Here is a 23,307-nt window from a genome sequence, read left to right as displayed (position 1 = left end):
CATTGCAACAAACAATTCAAAAGTGTGAGTTCTCAATATAGAGTGAATAGATCTTCCCTAATCTAACTTTCCTTCCTGACAGCATATAAATCTCTGACCCAGATGCTCACTTCTGCTTAGCTTTCAGCTCAAGATAGCTGGCTCATCCTACAGCACAGGCTGTGGCCTTGTGGTTGCTTTCACTGTGGCTGGTAACCCAGTTACTCTGCAGTGGAGATGACATGTTGAATGCACAGGCACTGATGGCCTCCTCTAATCTTCCTTAATTTTTTCTAGTGTGCTATTCATTGTACTGACACCCATGAGACAATGATGTTTCTGAAGTACAGAGTTACTCTGTGTAGCTTCAGTGTGACTACTAACAGGATAGCAGGCTAACCCCACAATGTCAGAGCTCTGACACATCAGAGGGTCCCCTCTTTGCATGGGGAGGGCTGCAAGGCATCATCCCAGCCATCTTCTCTGCCCCTGTTTCACAGATACTCCCCTAGGTGCCTCCTGAAATATCACAGAAATAAATTAAAAGCAGCACCAATTAAACATCACACTGGAATGTGCAACCCCCAGCAGCTCAGCACTTGCTGCACGTGAAGCTTAAACACCCATCAAGAGATGTGTGAGCAGTCAGGAGCATCCTCTGTCCCAGTGAAAGGCAGCCTCTCTAGCAAAGCGGAGTTTTTAGAACAAGGGCAACTCAGTGAAGTTATGGTGCGTCTCTGCACATCACCCCTATACAGCACTTGTGCTTTAAGCTTCAGAGCATAAAGAACAGTGGCCAAACAGGTAAAAGGGACTGCTCAGTTATTGTGCAACTTTAGAAGTCTATTTTCACAGTACTGACTGCAAAGGGTCTGGTGACAAATTTTCCCATGTTCCAAGTGGTGATAAACAGTCCTCGCCTGGATGGTATTTGGCTGTGTTAAAACAGTAAAGTATCTAAGCAAGCTCCACTTTTCAGATGCAGGCCCAGGCTTACACTATGTGAACACATGCCTTTTAGGCTGTCTTGCACTTCCCTGGCTTGGGTACTGGCAAGATTAGTGTAAGATTGACCATTCCTGATCAGTCATAGTCTGCTGAGTTCTGTTTCCGAAGCAACTCCCGGCCTGGCACTTCACAAAGGCCATCAAAATGCACAATCAGGAATTCTGCACAACTCTCTCTGCTGCCATAGCTCAGCTGTTTTAAAAACTGGAACTAGCTCTTTCAACTTCCTCTAGCTAGATGATATACAGATCTTGCTGCAGTTCTCAGAAGCTCAAAAATCTTTCAACTGGAGAGCACTCAATAACGTCTTCTCCAAGTGGCTGCCCTAAAAGCTTAGAGAATTCATGTTATGTCTTTACACTATGCTGGTTTCTCAACCTGCATCCCAGGTAAGCATGCTCTAGAAAAGACCTTTTTACAGCTACTCAGTTTTACTTTATAATTGCAGCTCGTCAATTCCTTTTGTAGAGCTGAGACTGCTTTTTCAAACACTGAGAAGCCACTTACTAAAGTTGTATACTGTGGCTGATATTGAGAGTCAGTTAAACCAATTTGCATTAGTCTTCTCCCTGCCTTGTGCCTCAGTTTTACAACTCTCCTCTCATCGAAAAGAAGTGGGAGGAATTAAGGCTGGTGCTGCACCTCCCCTTATGATCTCAGAAATGGAGCATTTGGGCAGCAAGGCACATTACCTAACACCCAGTGTTCCTCTGCAAGGTCACAAGCCTCAAGGACACATCCCAGCAGCTCGTGTGTGTTAAGGCAAGACTCCACTAACATGACAGCCAACATGCCATCATGAACTGACCCTTCTCTTTTTCTTCCCCAGAATAGAAAAGGTGTCATTTAACAGTAGTAAATTGAAAGCATATAAAACAAAGAAGAAGAAAAAAAAAGAAGGAAGATGGACTAAAGCCCACTTTTAGTTTAGGTGTGGTGCTACAGTGTTTGCTCTCTACTGAAAATCATGATCTCTGTGGTCATAACTTTTTCAAATTTCCATATAAAAACCATGAGCAAAAATAAGGATGCCAAAGTCTGAGTCATCTGGCAACTGTGGTTTGTAGTCCTGTCAGTAAAAACTGGCAATGATTAAAGCTGCTGCTCCCATTGCCTCTATGGTGAATTAAAGCTTGAAGAATCAATGATAATTTGGTTAACATCCAGATCATTGTAGAAACTGGCCAGCGAGGAAAAGCAACTGCCACATGGGGCTCCTAGTAGTGTAAGATCTGTGTAATTTTGGAGTTATGCATCAGAAAAAATGACTGCTTTGCAAAGTCCTAAGCCAAGCAGAAAGAGAGAATTGTTCTTTGGCTAATAAACCCTGATTTCTCTGGTACATCTAATAGTGCTTCAGATACTTTTAGCACTCATGGCACTGCACAAACTGTTTCCTGGCCAGCTACAGTTTCTTAAGATGCTCTTCCCTTTCACAAACCCTAAGCATCAATGAACTGAAGGCTCTCTTTCTTCATGTCTTGAAAACTTTTAGGTAATTCCTATCCACTTCAAAAGTCCTACCCACTTTCTACTACTGAGAACTCATTAGTTCTTCAGACAGTCTGTTCCAGTCTCTGAGTCACAAGTGACTGGAAAAGTCACTTGGGGGAATCCGTAACTATTTTTAGTTTGTCTCACCATTCAACACAGCTCCAACACATAAACATGAGCCTTAAATAATCAGGGAAGCTAAACACAAGCATACAGCTTGCACTATCCATGAATATGATGCTATTCCCTAAGCTTAGGTTTACACTTTTCTATCCATCATCCACACACATTTTAAACTAATCTAGCCTGTATTCCTGAGGGCTTCTTGAAAAGAGGACAGATTTTCATGAATGATACCTCTGTCACAAGCTTATGATTTGGAGATAATTCTTACTGGTTCAGAAGGCAAAGAAGTCATGAAGGATTGGTATAAAAGAGCTCAACTGTGTTGAAAGTGGCTCAGCAGTAGCAACAGTATGAGGCACACATGGTACTGCTATAAAACAAAGTTCTTCCTGGGTAAAGCACTCACAGACACAGAAAGTATTGTTTCGAATTCACATATTTTTCCCCATGCGTGCCTGGGCTTCTATGCCAATATTTTATATAACTGAAGGAAGTACTGAATATTCCCACTGGTAGACTGAAATTCTGGCTGACCCTGTGCTGGTGCACAAAGGCCACCCCAAGCCACATCACCTCTTTGTTCCTCTGTGCAGACTCCAGCCTCTGCCCATCTCCACTGCCTTGGAGTGCTAACACTACACTAGAGTTGTGCACTGCCACCAGGGTATCATGTGTTTCCCAATACCAGGGAAAAGGAAGGATTATGTCCTCGAAATCTCTCTGCTAAGGCAGTAAAAGGAATTTATTCAGATCCCTGTAAAGTGTGGTAAAAAGCCCAGTCTGGCAATTAATCTCAGGGCAACTGCAGAAGATTCTGGCTGAGAGACCACAACGTTTCCTGGGACTCCCACTCCTGCGTGACCCATCTACAAATCCCTGTCACAAGCTGTTAGTTAAAACCACAATACAGGCATAAATAAAGGAGTGTCACATGATTAACTATGATTGAAATTGATAGGTGCTTTGCCTGAGTTAATAGCTAATGACTCTGGGATTCAGCTCAAAAGACTGCATTTCACATACCACAATAGCAGAAGTGAATGGATACACTGTTTAACTTTCTGTAAACTATTCAACAGGCACAGACCTTGGATTGTTGCTTCCTTTTTTTTTTTTTCCTATAGGCGCGACACAGTAAGAAACCTCAAACTTAATAAACTGTATTACTGAAACAATTAACAAACACACTTAATTAGCCTGCTGACCAGCTGAATGACAGGTTGTTACAAATGAGGAGTATTATCCCATGTAGCACTGGCTCACTAACAGGCATTGTCTCATAAGCAGAGGAGAGAAACTTAAATACTTCCAGACTTTCTAAAAGAACTGGTAAAGAATTTGTTTTGGCTTAAACAGAACATTCTTCATAGGCAAGTAAAAATTATCCAGATTTCTTCTATTGGAGTAATTAAAACAATGTTTGGTGTTTTTGGTATCCGATACATCTTTAATCTTCTGATATTTCAGAGTATTGATCTTGCTAAGAATCTATTGCGAATGAAGCATTAATCCTGGAAATGAATCCACACTGATTGCTGACAGTCTATTTGTTTAAAAACTTCAGAAGCCAAACCATGAGCTTCAAGGAATTCCAGACAGTTATTTTATTTTATGAGATGGTATTTTTAAGACTCTTCTACAGAAAAAAACATTTTTAAAGTGCTCTAAGAGAAAAAGTACCAGTATGAAACACAGAATTTTACTTGTATCATTTTTCCTGCCTAAAGAATATAAATAGGGAAGTTCATTTCATACAGCTGTCAAAAAAAGAAGATACCTGAAATTTATCTCCATAGGAAATGTTTTGTTAAATCTGAAGTTCAACAGGGATATTTATACAGTTGAATGAATAACACCAACTGGCATATTACTACTGTCATCGTCTCAGGACTACACACACTATGATCATATTGCATGCAGTAGTATTGATATATTAGGTTATACATTAAGAGCTATCAACACGTTTTGCTGCTCTGATTTCTAACTCAAAAACACTGATGCCTTTGTTTAACATTTCCCATCGTAAAACACTCATCTAAGCCCAGTTCCTAAAAACTTTATGTATATTTTCAAAGTTATGTACCTGATCAGTGTATGCCCTTGCCTGAATCAAGTAAATGCTTAATGATTTGCAGTCAGAATCTTTATTATGATATGATGTTGACAATTTCTGACCTTTTCCAGCTGCCATCTATCACTTGGCTTATTTTGTATTCTACCAAGTCTGGCAGCAGAAAGAAGGGTGTTGCTCAAACCAAAACAAAAGTTTCCTGTAAAAGATGTACTGAAACACAGTATTAAATAAACTATTTCCATAGAAATTTATCCCACTAAAGATGCTGATCAACTACCATCTGTTTATCAGACATACTTGTTATTTATCAGAACTAAGCAGCATTGGAAACACATTTGAACACGTGTGTTCTGATCACTGAAAAATGGACAGCCCCTAAATTTTTCAATAAAGTCATTACTAATGCTCACCATTAATGTTATATAGCTTAATTTATTTAAAATATGCAAATATGCTTCTATTGTCTGCTATAGGTGGTGTATTTTGTTTTCTTTTAATGTGATTTTCCAACGTATTATAATACACCAAATTTCAATTCCTAATACCAGAACAACTCTAATTCAGACATCCTTCTCAACAGAGCTGTAAGAAGTACAGATCTTTTCTGCAACACCTTTCAAAGTACTTCACAAGAGAAGCACGAAGCATCATTCAGCAAACAACTGACAGGCGAGGAGTGGAACATATACCCTGAACACTGCAACCTGGAACCGACCTGAATTCAAAACACCCCAACAAATAGGGGGGAAAATCAGCAGACAGTATTTTTAAAATTCTTTCAGTGATCATTTTAGAGAGCAGTCCAGCTCCTCTCAGCAGTTACACCAGCACAACTGAGGGACAGTGAGGAGGAATGAACAAGCACAGGCACACATGACGCTTCTTAGTCCGCTTCTCATCTGGACATTTTGGCATACGCTGCCTTCAGCCAAGCATAGAATCATAGAATCATTCAGGTTGGAAAAGACCCTTGGGATCATCGAGCTGAAGTAAGCAACTTCAATATCTGTCTCTCTTTAGAATAACGACTCTTGTGTATTTTGTTTTCAAGTTATGGATGCTGAAATCACCAGAAGTCTCCTTCAGTAAAATGGATACTCAAAAATATCTGCTGAAGAGAACAGCATTACTTGTGAATCTAGTCAGAAAGAGCCTGCTTTAGAGAAATTTGGAAATACCAGCTTCTCCAGTGTCTTGCTGCTTTGCAAAAAGTGCCTCCCTCTTTACAGTTATGCAAAACCGAGACCAAATCTATTTTGAGAAAAGAAGACTTTTTTAGCCAAAATATTGAAATGCAGTAACCATAGGAAAACACATTAATATACTTAGTAGACACTTCAAAGTGATCTTAAGGGGGGGAAAAAAAAAAAAGCAGTACTTAATTATCTTTAGATTAATTTTGACAGACAGTAGGGATTCTTTTCTCAGTTTAAATGCAAAGTAGTCATATGCAAAATTTACAGGACTCGAGATGACCAACACAATCTTTACTAGGTTCACCACTGATACTGTAGAAGTATTTCGGGAAATAAGATATTCTGTGTCATAATAAAGGCATTTTTATTAGAATTAAAATGAAAAGCAGCTGAAAAGAAGGAATTAAAGAAAAGAAACAATCTTCCTTATTTGCCAGCTTTTTAAACAGGACTTAGGGAATCAGTGATCTAAGATGACCCACTCCTTGGATTTCAGAAACACAGGACAACATGCTGTGAATGACCTTGTCGGATACCACATTCAGCCTCCAGTTTTTGAAGGCACCATAACATACGGTGCTCTCCAGAAATTTACTCCATATTAAGCAGGTTTTTTGTCCTATTGCTTCCATTGTATCTGTTACCCAATTTCAAGTCTCTATTTTCTCAACATCATTTTCTATATAACAAGGTGCAAGTTTAGGTAGTTTTATTTCCTATATGTTTATGACAACAATAAGTTTCTGGCCTGCAGCTTAACTGTTAGTTTATGACATACCCTGCAAAAATCTTTTTGGTACGAAGAAAGCATTTGATGAACCACAACTTTTGTTTGCAACATATCATAGTAAGCTATCATGTAACATGGTAAGCCATCCTGGAGCAATCATTGTTAACATCTCCCAGAGGAGAAATAATTGCTAAGTGATCCACTCAGAGAAAAGAGAGGCAGACAGGAAAAGTGAATTGACCTGAGTAGAAAAGAGAATCATCCAGAATGCTATTTTCTTCCTATATTACTTTTTAAAAATTGAAATATTAATACTACTTTTATGGTCACTCCACTTTATTTCCCAATGCTGAGGACACTTCAGAAAATAGTCACAACTAAGCAACACTTACATACATGTGTATATGTATTTATGAAAACATGTATCTGTATTTATCTACTCTAATTAGAGTAGGACATTTCATTCCTCTAGCCCCCCTCTCTCGCTTCTCTTGTCCTTCTATAAGCTTATAGACTGACATCTTTTCACACATCTTTTACTACCCTTCTCTCATGGCTGCTACCTTTGGTCAGTCACTTATGTTACTTCAGACAACTAAGCAAATAGGAGGTCGATAAGGATTTCTATGTTGTTAATTAAGAGTGATTGGAGGTCTGAGAATCCAGCCAGATTCTTCAACCATCTGTACCATAATGTCCTCCAAGCTTCAGATCAGGGTGGCTCCAGTTGCTGACTTTAACAGCATGAGCTCTGTTGGAAATACACTGCAGAAAATACACCATGGTTGTCTTGGGATTTGAGTATAGCAACTATCCTACTGTTTTTGCAGGAGTATTGTTGTTGAATGAGATACATAAGCGAATTTAACTAACGGTGAGGTGAGGAAGAATGTATTGAGAGATGAGGAGTATTGCACAGAAGGTTGTGAAAAAAACCAAAGCATTAAAATCAGAGGATCTCTAATGGAAGACCAGCTGAAGTTCAAGGAAAAAGGAGAGGACAAGAGATGGAGACAAACATAGAATGGTAGAGGTTACACACACACAAAACCACAGCAGAGATTCTGATGTGGGTTTTTTTCTGTGCTTTTAGCCTGGACCAAAACTAAGTTCAGCAAAGTCTTTATTAACTTGGTTGATTTGCCTACAAGAGGCCCACATATCCTTCCATCAATCTGCTCTATAGACAGTAAAATCACCTCTGATCTCAGGATATTTAATAAAGCATTTCTGAAGCCAAATATACAATCCACCCTGCAAAAAAATGCATAAACAACGAAGACTGTTGAAAAAAGTACAGATATTAAAATTATCCAGCATGAACTCCAGAAATGATTTGTAACACATTGCTACTAATAGGGAAAGATCAGTTTAGCATTTCATCTGAACAAATAAAGAGAACCCTCATATTTAGCAAAGCAAATATCAAAGAAACAGAAAACGAAATTCTTTTAGAATAAATCTGTTTAAGAGTAAAAAAAAAAAAAAAGTCTTTCCCTGTTCAAAGTATATTTAACATACAAATAAATAATATGCATTGCCTGACTGCAGGAAAAACATATTAACATGTCAGGTTCAAATCTGAGGGGTGAATGAGTCACTTAAATCTATATTTATGGCAAGGTCTTAAATGAATGCTCTATGAATGTCACACTACAACTTCAATTCTAAATTGAACCATTACATTAAATAACAAAAGGCCTCTGAAATCCTTGCTATGCTCTTCTTCAAGAGTGACACTGAAAGGATCAATGAAATTTGTAAAAACTGAGAACATGCATTATTGTAAACTAGGAGGCACTACTCTTTCTTGAGAGCACTGCAAAGACACATTTTTTCAGGGGAATACTGAAAATAAAACTTTTTAAAAACTGGGGACTGAGCATTTAATAGGATTCCAAGCCTGGCATTAGGGCAACGGAAGCGTATTTTCCCTTTTCTCCCCCTTTAAAAGGAACACGTTCTTGTCTTCCAGTGCGCAATGAGTGAGCTTTAGTTTTAAAACAATTGCAATGTGAAGGCATGCACAGGTCACAAAGTTTTGGATATGTCATTCAAAATACCTCACTCGCGTGTGGCAGAGAGAACTGACAGGAAATAAATCAAGCATAAGACATAAGAGGTAAAAGATGCAGCATCCACTGCCAAAGCTAAGATTGAGGAAGGAGTTTTGTCTTCCCCTATATATGAGTGCAAATAGAAATAAAAATAAATAATAAACCCGTATTAATTATCATAATTATTTTCAGAATTTTATGATTGAACATTATGTCATGTTTGTTAGACCTCTCATTCTTTGGAAATACAGAGAAATAGTTGTTTGACACAGGCCTTGCTTAATTTTGTCACGTAAAATCCATGAACTTTCACTTGATCATGTGCTTCAACACTTGTGAAAGAACAAATTCAAGGTTTTGCTATTCCTCAAACAGACAAGCACAAATAGCTCATCAGTATAAATTAACACTGTAGATCCAAATCAAGCATTCCAAGCATTCCACTATTAGTGAATACTAGCTTTTAATATTCTATACACAAACTTTGGTCTTCTAGAAACATTTTTGGGGCATGTTGACATTTAAATTTACTTCTTCTATTACATTTTTCAGAATGAATTATTTTTAAACTCCTTTGTGTGATGGCCCAGCATGAGCAGGTTTTGGAACCTTTACTTCCACAACAATGACTTGTGAAACTAGGATTAATTATGTCACTAGTAGGAATGCTACAATACTCTGCAGAAGCCAGTCACTGGCTTCACCAGTCACTTAAAAATTTGATCTGAAAAGTTAAGTTTCACCAAGGTGATAAGCAGTAACAGGGTCTTACTAACTGTTTAACAATCTCTTCACATATGCGCTTTTTTTTCTCTGTTTATTTACATATATATGCAAATATGCAAAAATGATAACACTGTATGGCTTATTAAAGTGTTTCCAAGAGCTAAAGAAGATATGCAGTTTTGAACAGTCATATGTAAAAACTGATGTGAACATATTTTAAACCGAACTAAGGTTTTAGTGCTACAACAAACAATTTGTTTTCATGATTTTTCTACCCCATTCAATGGTCACATTTCAACAGATTCAAAACATTAGCCTACAATACTGTAAAACATATGAAGTTTCTGAACAGGAATTTTAATGAAAACTGCAACTCCTTGAAAGACACTGGCTGTTGAGATACACATGAAAAAAGATTCATTAAACCAAAGGACAGTACAAGCTGTGGAAGATGGTGTAACCTTAGTTGTTTAATCATGACTGACAGAGCTAGGATTTAAGACATGTCTTTTTATTTGGAGAAATAGCTTATAAAAGGAGAAGTTATAGCTAGAATAACGAAATCAGAATGTCAGGGATTCAAATCTGCATATAAATAAATAAATACATTAGCTTGAAGGAGAACTAGGTTCAGAAAAATGTTATTTTGTAAGAATCTGATATTCTCAAAATCATTTTCTTTTGGAAAAGAATGTCTAATGTGTCCTTGCCTAGATATTGGTGAAAATTCTTTTCATTCTCTTATAATATTGTTTTAAAGCTACCTGTCTCAAAGCCTTAGCAAGCATTTCTTACCTGTGTTCCAATAGTCTCCTGGAAGCAGCGCCCAAGCTGAGTTTTAACTGAAACAGGAAACATATGAGGAATGGGTTGTTGATTTGTGTAAGTAGTATGTCCTTTCTGGGTCTTCTGATACGGAAGACCTTGGTAAGAGACCTGTGGATGTACTGGCTGAGGTACTTTTGCTTTTTGTCCTGTTGATGTGCTGTCAATTCTTGAAACTTGATGGATCTGAACTGAGGCTTCAGGGGGATGTTTCACATGGATATTCACTATGTTAGGAGGGAATTTCACTAAAATAATTGAAGGAAAAACACATAAGAAAAATTGGTAATAAAATATATCAAAAAAAGATAACTTAAGCACCTCTAAAACATTTCTTTTTTTACATGAGAATTTTCATAGAGTACCTCTTTACAGCACTGAAATATAAATGAAGCCTGAATTTGGGAGTTAGAAGGAAGGCTGAAAGAATGCATAGAGTCTCCTTAACAGAACAAGAAAATGAAAACTCTTCACACAGGAAAGAACAACATTATAGGATTGTAAAGACTGCTACATAAACATGGATGTCCAAATTGGCTGGTGTAACGTTAGTATTTGTGGTCATACTCTGTAATAAGAATCTCATTCAAAGTTCCAGAATTCAAACTCTGTTGGGTTATTTTTGGATATATAGTAAGTTTTATTTTCTTTTTCAGATCCATCATCTTTCTCTGGAACACAGAAAAAGCTTCAGATTTCATCCCTTCACCTTTATATACCTGCCAAGTTCCAAGTTTGCCCCTGCAAGAGTTGCCAGCATCTCAACCATCTAAAATCACCACTCCCTTCACTGAACTTTGAATTTGGAATTTGGCAGATAAAGTGGGATGGGATGTTTTTCAGATACTTCCATTTTTAAATATAGTTATAGTTTTAAGTCTGGGTATACAGACTGAGATCCTCCAGTCAATGTAACGTGCACAGAACTATTTATGACTCTCAAGCCTCTTCTCACTGAAACACAAAATGCCCTTTAAACATGTAACTTAAATTATTGGGGGGTGGGGTGTGGGGGTGGAGATAAGAGAGAGGAGGTGTGTAAAAAAGTTTCATAGTTTGCAAACTGCATAACAAAGTTAGCATTTACTGTGCCTGGCTGGGTCTCTCTTATCAGCAAGTATGGCACAGACCACTTGAGGCCAGCCAACCCATTAGATGAACACCACTTCCAAACATCAACGACCAACAAATATAATTTGACATACTTTCTCTATAACACATACTGCCTTGTTGAGTCTTCTGAATCATCTCCTTGCCTCCATGAGGCCAGACTGTTCTTTGGAACTTGATCAGACATTTTCAGTTCTTATTTAACAAATTTCAACCTCGCAGCTCCATTTCACAGGAAGAATATTTCATTTATTTTCACTGCTTTAAAATTACATTATTTTGTAAAAATTGCTTTTAGTTTTTCACATTATTTTCATTTCTCTAGACACATTTTCAGTATTAAGTGGTCTTACACAGGAATTCCTTAAAAGAAACAAACTTATTTTTACTCTGCCCTGCATTATTTCATTTATGAAAATCTTCAACATATTGCAGACAGAAACATCAGAAATAAGGTAGCAGAAAGCAGCAAAATATGGCTGCAGGCCTTAATGGCTCTTCAGATCTTGGCTGTAGCAAAAAACAACCTTCAAGCAAAATTCATGCTATATGAGTTCTGTTACAGGTAAACTCACAAGGAAAAGATTCAGGAGAAGCAATAAGGTTGTTCCTAGGCTATTAGACTGGTTTTGCAGGGCAAGACAAGACAATATAGTCTCATTGTAAAAAGACCAAAACTTATGCCCCAACTTAATATCATACATTTTTATGTATGAAGAGGGATCCCTTCAACTAGTTAAAAATATATTAACCCTCAAAGAAAATCACTGAATTGCTCTGCTTTAATCTATCAATCTATCTAGAGATGTTCAGATACTGAAAACATCAAATTTAGGCTGGTTCCTCCCATGTAGTATTATTACCACAATCCTATCCAGGTCTTGGATCACTGCCTAGATGTGCTGGTTAATTTTAATTTTTGCCAGCCATTTCAGGATGAATTGTTTTATTCTTTCCTTGAAAGAAATGAAACATTCCTCTCTCAACAATCCAACATCCTCACTTAGGTATGGAAAGAAAGTAAAAGGCATTGTGACTGCTGATGGTTCTGATGACGACTTGAGGGTCAGGAATTTCAAGACGTAAAACTCTTTAGCAATGAGAAACCTATTGTGTGTTTTATGTTTTAAGACAGCAACTCTAAATCTGAAAAACAACTGTCTAAAGTTGTTTGTTTTTTTTTTTATGGTCCACCATGCTGTCTAAAATAGTTTGATCTGGAATTAAATAGTCATAGAAATAAACTGCTGCTCTACTAAACGTTTAGATAATTATACACTCCTCTCATTCCTTTCCCCCCCCCTCCCCTTTTTTTTTAGTCAAAAAAGTTCTGGAGAGCTTTAGAGATAAATACTCCAACGTGTCAGGGGAAACTATTTCACAATGGACTGTGTAGCAGTCCCTAGAGAACAAATCCATTGAAAAGACAGAGCGAATACTTAAAAGAGTTTATAAAATATTGTGTTTCCAGGATGATACTGTCAACACTTCCTTCACAGCTATGTCCCTTTCTGAAAACAGAATCACTACATTAGATTATATTTATCGCAAATATATAAATAGTTTGGCCTCTTTTAGCAAAGTTATACAGGAGCAAGCTGACAAGAACTAAGCCTCCCCGTATTTTTCCCCAATATATATTTTATTCAGAGGTAGCAATTTTGGAGAGGTAATCTGGCAATTCAAACAAACAAAGTTCAGGTTAATTCATATATTGTGAAATTGAATTGCAGAGGTCTCTCCACATTGACAGGATGTCACCCAGATAAAATGCTTCCTAGTGTCATAGGACACACAGGAAACAAATTTAATACTTCTCTTCAAGGTTATCAAAACTTGTCACCTCACAAAAATAGTATTAGGGGAAGGGGAAACCTGAAGCCGACTGAATTTTCTTTGAATATATCTGATTAACATCACAGCTTTTCTTATTTCTGATCCTCTGTCTTTTTCACAGCACTAGCAGTAGGAAATCCTTACCATTTTTTTTCTATGATATTGTTATATGACCTCAAGAGAATGTTCTGTTTAACTGAATCATATCATGGCCTACCTAAATTAAAAAGTTCAATACAAAATTAACTTATAGGACTCTACCAAATGATATAATGAAGATAAACATGGACTGTATTTTTAGTTTTACATTAGATTTAAATTTTGTTATGTTGAAAATCATTGTCTTTTCCCTCCATTATTAACCAGGAATCACCTGCAACTTCCCATCTAGGTATACTGCAATTTATGGACTCTGTTCAGCCACAACCATTCTCTTTCTGAACGGGTCTACACTCCTGGAAGAAGCCCTCTGCATTATCCTTTGACTCTACAATCTGCATTAAATTCCACCATAACATGAAGTAAATTTACTTATAAACTTTTTTCAAAGGTAGTTCTTTCTTATTATTTCAGTCATTGAGAAAGTACTTTCCAGTCATTCTGGTGAGCTCACAATTCAAGCTGTAGTGTCAAGATTCAAACTATGTAGACACATCACTATACTTACTGATTGGATACTCAAAATTAGTTAGTAAAATCAACTCCAAAGGAAAAAATACTTATCAAGAAAAAAGTTACCTTTTACACCTTGCTGTCCAGACATAGTCAGTGGTAAAGTATGAGTAGAGTGGATAATTTGTGATCCTACAGCCTTGTTCACCTGTTGTGGGTGATGGTACAGTTTTGGAGTATTGGCAGTCTGCACAGGGATCTGACAAAGTTTACCAGTGTAATTAGGAGGGCACTGGCATTTATCTCTAGAACTGCACTGGCCTCCATTCATGCATGGAAGGTGACAAATAACTGAAATAAAAACAGAAAGAAAAATGTTGTTAATAACTTTAGCTTTAGTGTTACCTGACCACATAACAAACAGAATTTGAAGAGGAAAGAAATAGTGATGAGGCTCTTTCTTCTTCTGACATCTGAGGAACGACTATCCATCTGACATGCACTTTTATTTGCCTTGTGATAGAATCACTTCACTTCCCCTCTGTAAACTTTGCCTTGTTCACATCTTCTTTCCATGACAAACCCTCCTTTTAACCTCTGCCTTGTTTGCATCTTCTCTCCATGACAAACATGGCAAACACAGAAATCTCAGCTATTTTATTTCATTATGCTATTAAGCAAGATGCCAAATTAATACGGTGTCTGGCTGCACCTCTTATTCATACCTTGGTACAGGTATTCTTATTTAGTCAGCCTCTCATTTCTGAAAATCTTGGACCACATACACTTCCCTGGAAGACTGGGGAAAAACTCACTAGAAAGTAGAAAGTACTGGGAATAAATTTTGCCATTTTCACTGTAAACCTTGGCTGTTCTCTGGACAACCATGCCTGAGTATCTAGATTTTTTGCTTAACATCCATCTCTCAGATGAAAGAAGCTAATTTGTATACCCACTCATGAAGTTCACAAAATATTGAGAGATTCTACGCAATTACTTCAAATTCCAAAGCATTAAAATATCTTATGTCCAATATAAAACCGAGCAATTACTTCTGTGCCAGCTAGTACTTGTACATTTACAGCAATATAAATTATCAAATGAAACATGAAAAATGTCAACATCAAATGAAAAATATTTCTTAACTCAGAGATACAAACAGTAATAAGCATGGTTCACCACTTTCTAAAAATATGATGTGGGACTTTATAATCAACCATAATCTAGCTGAGCTGTCAACATTTTCAAGAACTAAATGATGTAAAAACAACAGGAAAAATACTGTAAGTTTTTGTTCAAGACAAACTAAGGTCATTTTTTCAGAAATCAAAGGGTTTTGGAGAAATACCATACAGTATCCATTTGTCAGCTTCTGACTGTAAAAATAAATAAAGAAAACCCTAGACCTTACAGTAATTATGGCATTTTGCTGGACTGGTATTGCTTGAGCTATATTAAATTATAATAAAAATGAGAAACTGTAGATAATGGAACTGTTGATAATGAAAGTGGTGTGATCTCTGGACAACTGTAGCCTGTTGCTATTGTAAAACATTTTGTGTGTTGCAAGAAGACAAAGTAGGACGTTCAGCAGCTCAAGGTGTTCCAAGCCAGCTGAGTAATTCACCTGGCCCAGGAAGAGCACTCAAGAAACAGTGCAATCAGCCCAGCTCATCGCAGAGCACCCTCACATTGTATTGACAGGGCCTGGAATGGTGATGCTTGATCACCAGATAGGTCCACGCACAAATGTAAACAGTCAGAATTCTTTTTCCAATTTTCCTGCAAATGTATATTTAATATTTTTCTTGTCTTATCTCGTATTTTCATTTCATATAAACAGACTGAAAGTACTTCAAGCTGTAGCACTGTGCTAAAAGGCCTAGTTGACTTTGGAAAGCTATTCGTGCCGGTGCAGGCCTCACTTCTTTGGGTCCCAACTCTCTTGGGACTTTACCTGAGTATATAAAAGATACCCTTAAAGAATGGCTGTTACTTCAGGGCAAAATGAAGGATTTTTGACCACAGCAGTAATTAAAGCATGACAGCTCACTCACTCTCTGGTACCATTTCTCCCTGATCAGCCACAGGTTTACTGTAATGACAACAACCCACACAGATTTTTAGGTACTTATAAAGATTTGTCTGAGCAAGGTTGAAAGCTAATATGGTTTTCCTGCAAAAGTAACATTGCAAAATGAAATAGTGTAAAGTAGCATTGAAGGAACAGCAATTTGGTGTTTGAAAGAAGTACAATGAATCAAAGGCAAACAGAAATAGTCTCATTTGAGGAATTCTTTGAGTGCAAGAAGCCTATCCCACAGATTTTGTTCCCTCTTCTCTGGCTTAAGGAAACAAGGTAATGTGCAAAATTCAGCTTTTAAACAATATACCCAGTATTTCTACCAAAATAATTTTTTTTTTCCAAGCTCCTGTTCCTATAAAGCAGTTGGTGTCTGGAAGGCCATGTTGTGTGGGTATCTGCCTTACAGGGTGCTCTTCAGGCTTTCCTCTTCTGCAGGAGCTCGCTGGGTAGTGAACAGGCAAGTGAAAAGCTTTGCTTTCAAGCAAACAAAAGTTTGTGCTAACAGTCAGAGAGGGACCTGGGGGTGTGATTGACAGCCGGCTGAACAGGAGCCAGCAGTGTGCCCAGGGGGCCAAGAAGGCCAATGGCATCCTGGCTTGTGTCAGCAATAGCGTGGCCAGCAGGGACAGGGAAGGGATCTGACCCCTGTACTCGGCACTGGTGAGGCCGCCCCTCGATTCCTGTGTTCAGTTTTGGGCCCCTCACTACAAAAAGGACATTGAATGACTCGAGCGTGTCCAGAGAAGGGCAATGGAGCTGGTGCAGGGTCTGGAGCACAGGTCATATGGAACTGGGGGTGTTTAGTCTGGAGAAGAGGAGGCTGAGGGGAGACCTCATCGCCCTCTACAGCTGCCTGAAGGGAGGTTGCAGAGAGCTGGGGATGAGTCTCTTTAACCAAGTCACAACTGACAGGACAAGAGGGGACAGCCTCAAGTTGCACCAGGGAAGGTTTAGACTAGATATTAGGAAGCATTTCTTTACAGAACGAGTTGTTAGGTGTTGGAATGGGCTGCCCAGGAAGGTGGTGGAGTCCCCATCCCTGGAGGTGTTTAAGAGTAGAGTCAACTTAGAGCTGAGGGATATGGTGTAGTTGGAAACTGTCAGTGTTAGGTTATGGTTGGACTGGATGAACTTCAAGGTCTTTTACAACCTAGACAAAAAGAAAAGAAAAATACTGGGAGGGAAAATACCAATAGAAAAGAGTTCATTCATATCAATTTTTGTAACTGTTTGCTGTGGATATTCACACAAATAACTTGTGCAAATAAGCGCAAACAAATGCCACTGAAAGGTCTAGTAGGAGATAAAAAATGAAGAATGTTTAATGTCTCAGTATTTACATATAACAGAAAATAAAAATTCCAAGCTGCCCACATTAGTATGTGGTGCAAATCAGTCAGTCACTGATTTAAGTAGAGATATTCTGGTTTAGCCATCTTGAAGGTCTGGCCTAATCTATGAGGAATGAACTTTAAACGAGAATACATTAAATCTATTCTGACAATATGAAATTCTGTAACAAAAAATTAAAAATTCTGAAATACACAATTGTAAATTATACTCAGCCATGTAAAAACAAAGGGGATGTGATTGCCAGGCAAAACTGAAACTTTATAATCTCAAATGACAAATATTAAGAGAACTTTAAAAAAAAAATCCAACAAACAACAAAACCAAACCCAAACACCAAAAAATGAAAAATGAATTACATTGAAATAAAATATCTGATAATTTTAAATAGGTATAATAAGCACACAGACACACTAAACATGATGTTTCCTCAGTTAGTTTGTGGCCAGAAGAAAGAGCTACATTTGATTATGGCACTGGTGCTGGAAATCACAGGCACAAAACTTCACCAGAGATGGCATTACACACAGACCATTTGAGAAAAGTGAGCTGAAGGGGGTTAAACCTACAAAAAGGCAGAGGAAAGAAATGCTATTTTTCCTCAACAAAGCTCTGGGTATTTCAGGTTAACAAAGACCAAAGAGCCCTGGGGAAAGGACCACTTAATATAGGAACAGGATATAAAGCCAGGGCATGTTTGAACAGTTCAACTTCTGATGAAAGTCTTTTGCTTTATTTTGTTTTGTCATTGAGGTTAAAGAACTTAAACAGAATGGCTGAACACTGCCTCAGGCATAGAGGACATTCCTGACAAAAACCAGACCCATGAGCTGGGAGAGACCATTAGAAGATGCTGGGTTTGCATGTATATTCACAACTGGCACTCAGACAAAGGGCATACTGGAGCCTGATTCTCACTGGACTGTTGCCATTTCCTCTGAAAAGAAAAAAAAAGGAAATAAAAATATCCATTATGGTATGAAACTCTCTAGCTGCTCAGAGCCTGATAAAAACGTGAAGATAGGTCTGCACAGAACGACAAGAAATTTCAGTTCACACATCGGTATCTTACAAACAAAACAAAGAAAGTATCAATGGACCTAAGAAAGGCAACAAATTCTTTGCTTAGATCTGCTGTAAGTCAAGTCTCTCAACCGTCTCTTAAGGATCAGCCAACATACAATTGAACAAATTTAACGATTTCTTAATATAAATGAACATCCACCCTTTAGAAATGTTTAAATGTAGAAAATTTAGAAACAAGTTTAAAGAATTACAAACATTTTAAGTATTCTTTTCCTCCTTGGGCAATTAATTGGTAATAACAAGCTTGGTTTTCTCTAGCATCCAAAGGCCTTAATACCCCTGAGCCTGGCACAGCTTGGTGGCTATCACTGTTCAAAATGAGCCAAGCAGAGAAGGTGCATGGAGATGCCCCCACAGGGAGTCTCTAGAAGGCTGAATACATAGAAGAAGGAGAACATCTGCAACATGAACCCTGATAAAGATGCCATGGCTATTGGATGGAAACACAAGAATAGGGCATGAAATCATCAACAAAGAAGCTAGGAAACCACTGATACACAGTTTGTCCATGTAATTACATCATCTAATTTGTTTTCAAGATTTAAACAACCTTGAACAGCTCCAGATAAACTAATTTAATCAAGTATGAATGTTTCCAGTTAATTAAAATACTGTGTAACAAAACAAATTCCAAGTACCTAAATCCTCCTAATCCTTAAAAAGTAGCCCATGCCTACCCAAACAAGCCACAGATGGAAACTCCCTTCCTGTAACCAGTGTTGAAGAAAATGAAGATGGTTTTTGAAATGTTCCTTATCTGACTCCAAACTACTCTTCTTTTACACCTCAGGGAGCGTGTAATTTTATCTCCCTTTTGCCTTTTCTACTTACGCACTATTAACTATTCAAGTGTAAGCACTATTCCATTACATCAACAGGCTCTCCAAGGAAAACCTTAAACTGCTCATTGGATTACAGTATTTCCACTGGATACATCACAAATCAGCAGATCAATTTTGTCTCCGAGTACTACACAGTTATGCAGCATTACTACATGCCCCATTTCTCTTTGAGCAGCCTTCATCCATAATGTTACTAAGCACACAGAGAGTGCAGGGACTGGCACATAGTTCTAACAAACACAATTTTTCACAAGAAAGAAGAGACAGCATTCACTGAGGGGAAGTACTGACATATGCAACACTCTTGCAATGTAGAGCCTCCAAACACCGTATGTTTTAGGTAAAGGTTGAAACCCATAAGTGCTATACACAGATTTGCACAATGGCTCCAAACGTACTTCTACTCTCTAACTGCAGAAAATCTTTAACAGTAACTCACAAAAAGCACACAGACAGAAGCTACAATAATGATGCTATCCTCCAGTTTAAGCTCTTCCCTACTGCCCTTCCTTTTTTTTGGCCACACGTCTTGTTGTCCCTCAATTTTCTAACTACTTCATCCTAAATGGTTTTCTCTTCAGATTCCTCGTTGTAATTCAGAGGTGTTAAGTACAGGAGTTGCAAGTTAAGTAACCAACTAATTAATTTTATTTTTTTTTAAATTAAGATTATCTTGATATTACAAGCTTGTGGTTTGGGAAGCAGAGGGAGAAAAGAAATGAAGCTTTAAGTGATCTTGATTTAATAGTATAACAGCTCTACATTCACTTCTGAATTTATCCTAATGTTTGTATTTTGACAACTTTTAAGAAAAATATTCTATTGCAACAACTGAACAATTTTTAAAAGTAAATCTCATGGTGAGAGCTTCAGCAGCAGATGAAAAATACTCTTTTTTGCTTACCACTGAAAACAGAAAAGCGATGCACTGCTTATGTGAATAGCCTAGTTAGCACCCACAAATTCCTTGTTACCTACACCACTGCTATTCACTGATCCAAACAGTGAGGACAGCACCACATCTGGCTCCAGACATAAGCAGTCCTGCAGAAATGGCTACTCTGTGCTACTGCAGAGACAGCAGTCAGGGTATGTGACAAATGGCAGTACTGCATGGGGGATGAACCTCCCCATCACAGCACTTTCTAATAAAATCTCTAGTATTCAACAAGAAGGGAAAAATGTTTTGAGGCTCTCCTCCAGTTTCCTTTGTCGCATGCAATCTTGGGCATAAACAATGGCTTAAGTATAAGGCAAGAACTCAGGTAGATTCCTAACCTGTAATATGCGTAGTAACATGCAATTATATTTTGAAAGATGTTTGTACAAGTGTGGAAAATCAGTACAGGAAAGGTGGGTACACCACTTTCTTAGTTGGGTACACCAAAAAGATAAAAAGTAAAAAATTCTAGTAAATAGTTTAATTTATTACTAGTTTAAGTAGTTTTAAATTAGCTTACACAAATATAGACTCTTCTGAAATGGCATGAATTTAAATGTGTAATATTTTTTACAATGAATAATTGCAAATTAGTAGGAATGACAGACATTAGGTAAGGGGCATACTTCAAAGTACATTTCTTTATTATTGGAGGCTGTTTTTATCAGACTTGATGAATACAATTTGTGAATAAGAACATCAAAATCTAGTTTGTTTATATATTCCCAGGACTTTGTTTCTCCTTATTCTATGCTTCTGTAGTTATATCCATCATCAGTAGAATATATTCAAAGCTGTTATACACATTCCTTTGCATATGAACTCCCAAGTCTTTATCTTGTGAAAAAATGTAGTAGTCACTTCAGTGGGTGCATTAACATTCACATTTGTTCAGTCAGAAATAAATAAAACAACTAAAAATGTTCAGAGTTGGAAAAAACCTACTTTATGCCATTCAAGGTAGTATGTTCCATTATGCCAGACTTCTGACCAGAAACTGATACAGGGGAGCTATACCAAATGTGGTCCTTTAGGCTATCACTTCACACTGCTTATCAATAGATGTCTAAATACTATTAACAAGGATCTTATCAAACAAATTTTTACTCTGAATGCTGCAATACATTAACAGAACTCATCATAAAAGGCTGAAGATTATACTGAAGGCACTTCTGATGTTTTCTCTGAAAGAAATAAGATCTGCAACACTGCAGGGAAAAATTTAAAACAGAAACCTACCCTCAAACCTAATGGTATGATAAGAAGAAATAAGCAGCTACTACACTGGGTTCTCAGCTATTGTGAATGAACATGGCCACTGACTTAATTAGAATTTGTCTTATATTTTAAAAACTATTATTACCAAGGAATCTTTAACAAAATAATGCAGGCCCACTTGGGAAATCAGATCATAAGTACTGCTGTTTATCCAGACAAGGAAACCAAATTATTGCCAAAATAAACAAGCTTTGTGGTGTTATTCCTGTCTGGATCATACGTGTTTTTGTGGTGGGGAGAAGTCTCAAAGAAAATCAAGAGAGCTAGCCACAAAGAAGAGTCCCAAAACAAATTTAATACTTCCAAAATACAAACAATCTTTTTTTGCATAGAAATGTTATTTTCTATAGATAAAATTATTTTCTTACATTTGCCCTGTTAAAATTATTAAAAAACACAGTACTAAAAGGATAAATGCAGAATGATGACATCCCTCAGGAATTATATATAATCACTTATTATTAACATCTCCCTCTCCCACAGAACAATATTAATGCAAAGCTGCATTGCAGGGGTCATTTTGTTGGTTTACAGTTGAGTGCACATGACATTTTAAGACTGTTAACATTAAAGATGTAAGCAAACATCAGAGTCCAAGGATGAACTCAACTTAGAAGGAATTCTTGAGCAAGAGAATGAATCGCATGCAAGTAATGACAACTGTCTTTACTCCACTCTAACCCAACTGCAACCACATTCAACTCTGTCAAGACAACCAAAGCAGAGGTTGCCTCCAAGAATCCCAGAGTAAGGAGTTCGGTGTTCACACCACATACAGATGTACGCACCTTCGTTTTATATAAAACTTTTTTATCCTGCAACTACTAACAAGTATATATAAGACTTCATTTTTTTTTTTTTTTTCTGCAAAGACCACTCTAAACTTCTAAACATTATGAGAATGTAGGACTTTTAAAAATGGAATGCTTTAGGGACAAGATAAACTGTCCTAGAAATGCATCCCTCATTGTATCATATTATGACAGAACAGATGAAATACCCATATTTCAGTGTGAGGAATATAGGCAAAACAATCAGGGGGAAAAGAGTTTTAGCCTCCATCTCCTGCCAATGGTGTAACACAGCATTTGTTTGCAAGTTTCCAAGGACATGCTGTAATAATGGTATGCTTATACCCTTTCTGAGATGATCTAAATGGTGTTGAGGATGACATTCTTGTTTCCTCTTCTTAAAAGGCTTGTTAACATAACCAGAAGGCTACTTAAAGATTTCTCTCAGACTGTGAAACTGATAAATAGTCTTGTAATCTATTTTTTGTTGATCCAATGTGGACCTCTATTTTTAAAGAACAGGAAAAGAACATTGTATCCTTCTCACAAAACATGAGATTTCATCCTTTTAGTCCCTTTATAAAGATCATTATCTTGAATTTATCAGCCTCACGTACTACATGAGACCATCATTTAGACGAGACTAGATTTAACAGTTCTCATGTACTCTAAAACCAACTCTAATTAGTATTTCTAGTTACAAACATTCCAGAAAGTAATCGAGCATTTCTGTATAATGCATGTATGTTGGACAGATTGTTTCCACACACAAAGCGAATGGTTATTGAATCCTTCTGCTTTTATTCTATAAATAGTAATAATTTTATAAATATGTCTGTCATCTTATCTCCTTATACTGGGTCTGGCTGAGCCGGAACTGGTTTTCCCCTCTAGCAGCCCTCACGGTGCTGTGTTTTATGTCGGGAGCTGGCAGGGTGTTGATAGCACCCTGGTGTTGTGGCTACTGCTGAGCAGTGCTTACACAGCTCCAAGGCTCTTTCCAACATTTCCCCCTGCCAGAGGGACAGGGTGGGCAAGATCTTGAGAGGGGAGACAGCCAGGACAGCTGACCCCAAATGACCAGATGGATATTCCAGACCTCATGATGTCTGCTCAAGAATAAAGCTAGAAAAAAGGAAGAAGGGGTGGGGGGTGGTGGTG

The 23,307-nt window shown here is 37.5% G+C and overlaps 1 protein-coding gene across 6 annotated transcripts in view; it reads right to left on the bottom strand.

The window, feature by feature from the left end:
- Positions 1-23,307, bottom strand: part of LTBP1 (latent transforming growth factor beta binding protein 1) — a 199,185-nt gene that overhangs the window by 102,869 nt on the left and 73,009 nt on the right. For all 6 annotated transcript variants that reach the window (XM_026845517.1, XM_026845520.1, XM_026845518.1 and 3 more), the window contains 2 exons: positions 13,900-14,124; positions 10,186-10,463 (listed from right to left, as the gene is read on the bottom strand). In XM_026845517.1, the coding sequence (XP_026701318.1) occupies positions 10,186-10,463; positions 13,900-14,124 (503 nt within the window). The remainder of the gene's footprint in view (positions 1-10,185; positions 10,464-13,899; positions 14,125-23,307) is intronic.

This window comes from Athene cunicularia (assembly GCF_003259725.1).
Source record: "Athene cunicularia isolate RWA chromosome 3 unlocalized genomic scaffold, athCun1 chr3_part1, whole genome shotgun sequence".
NCBI classification, from domain to species: Eukaryota; Metazoa; Chordata; class Aves; order Strigiformes; family Strigidae; genus Athene; species Athene cunicularia.
This window is presented reverse-complemented; position numbering and strand designations above follow the sequence as displayed.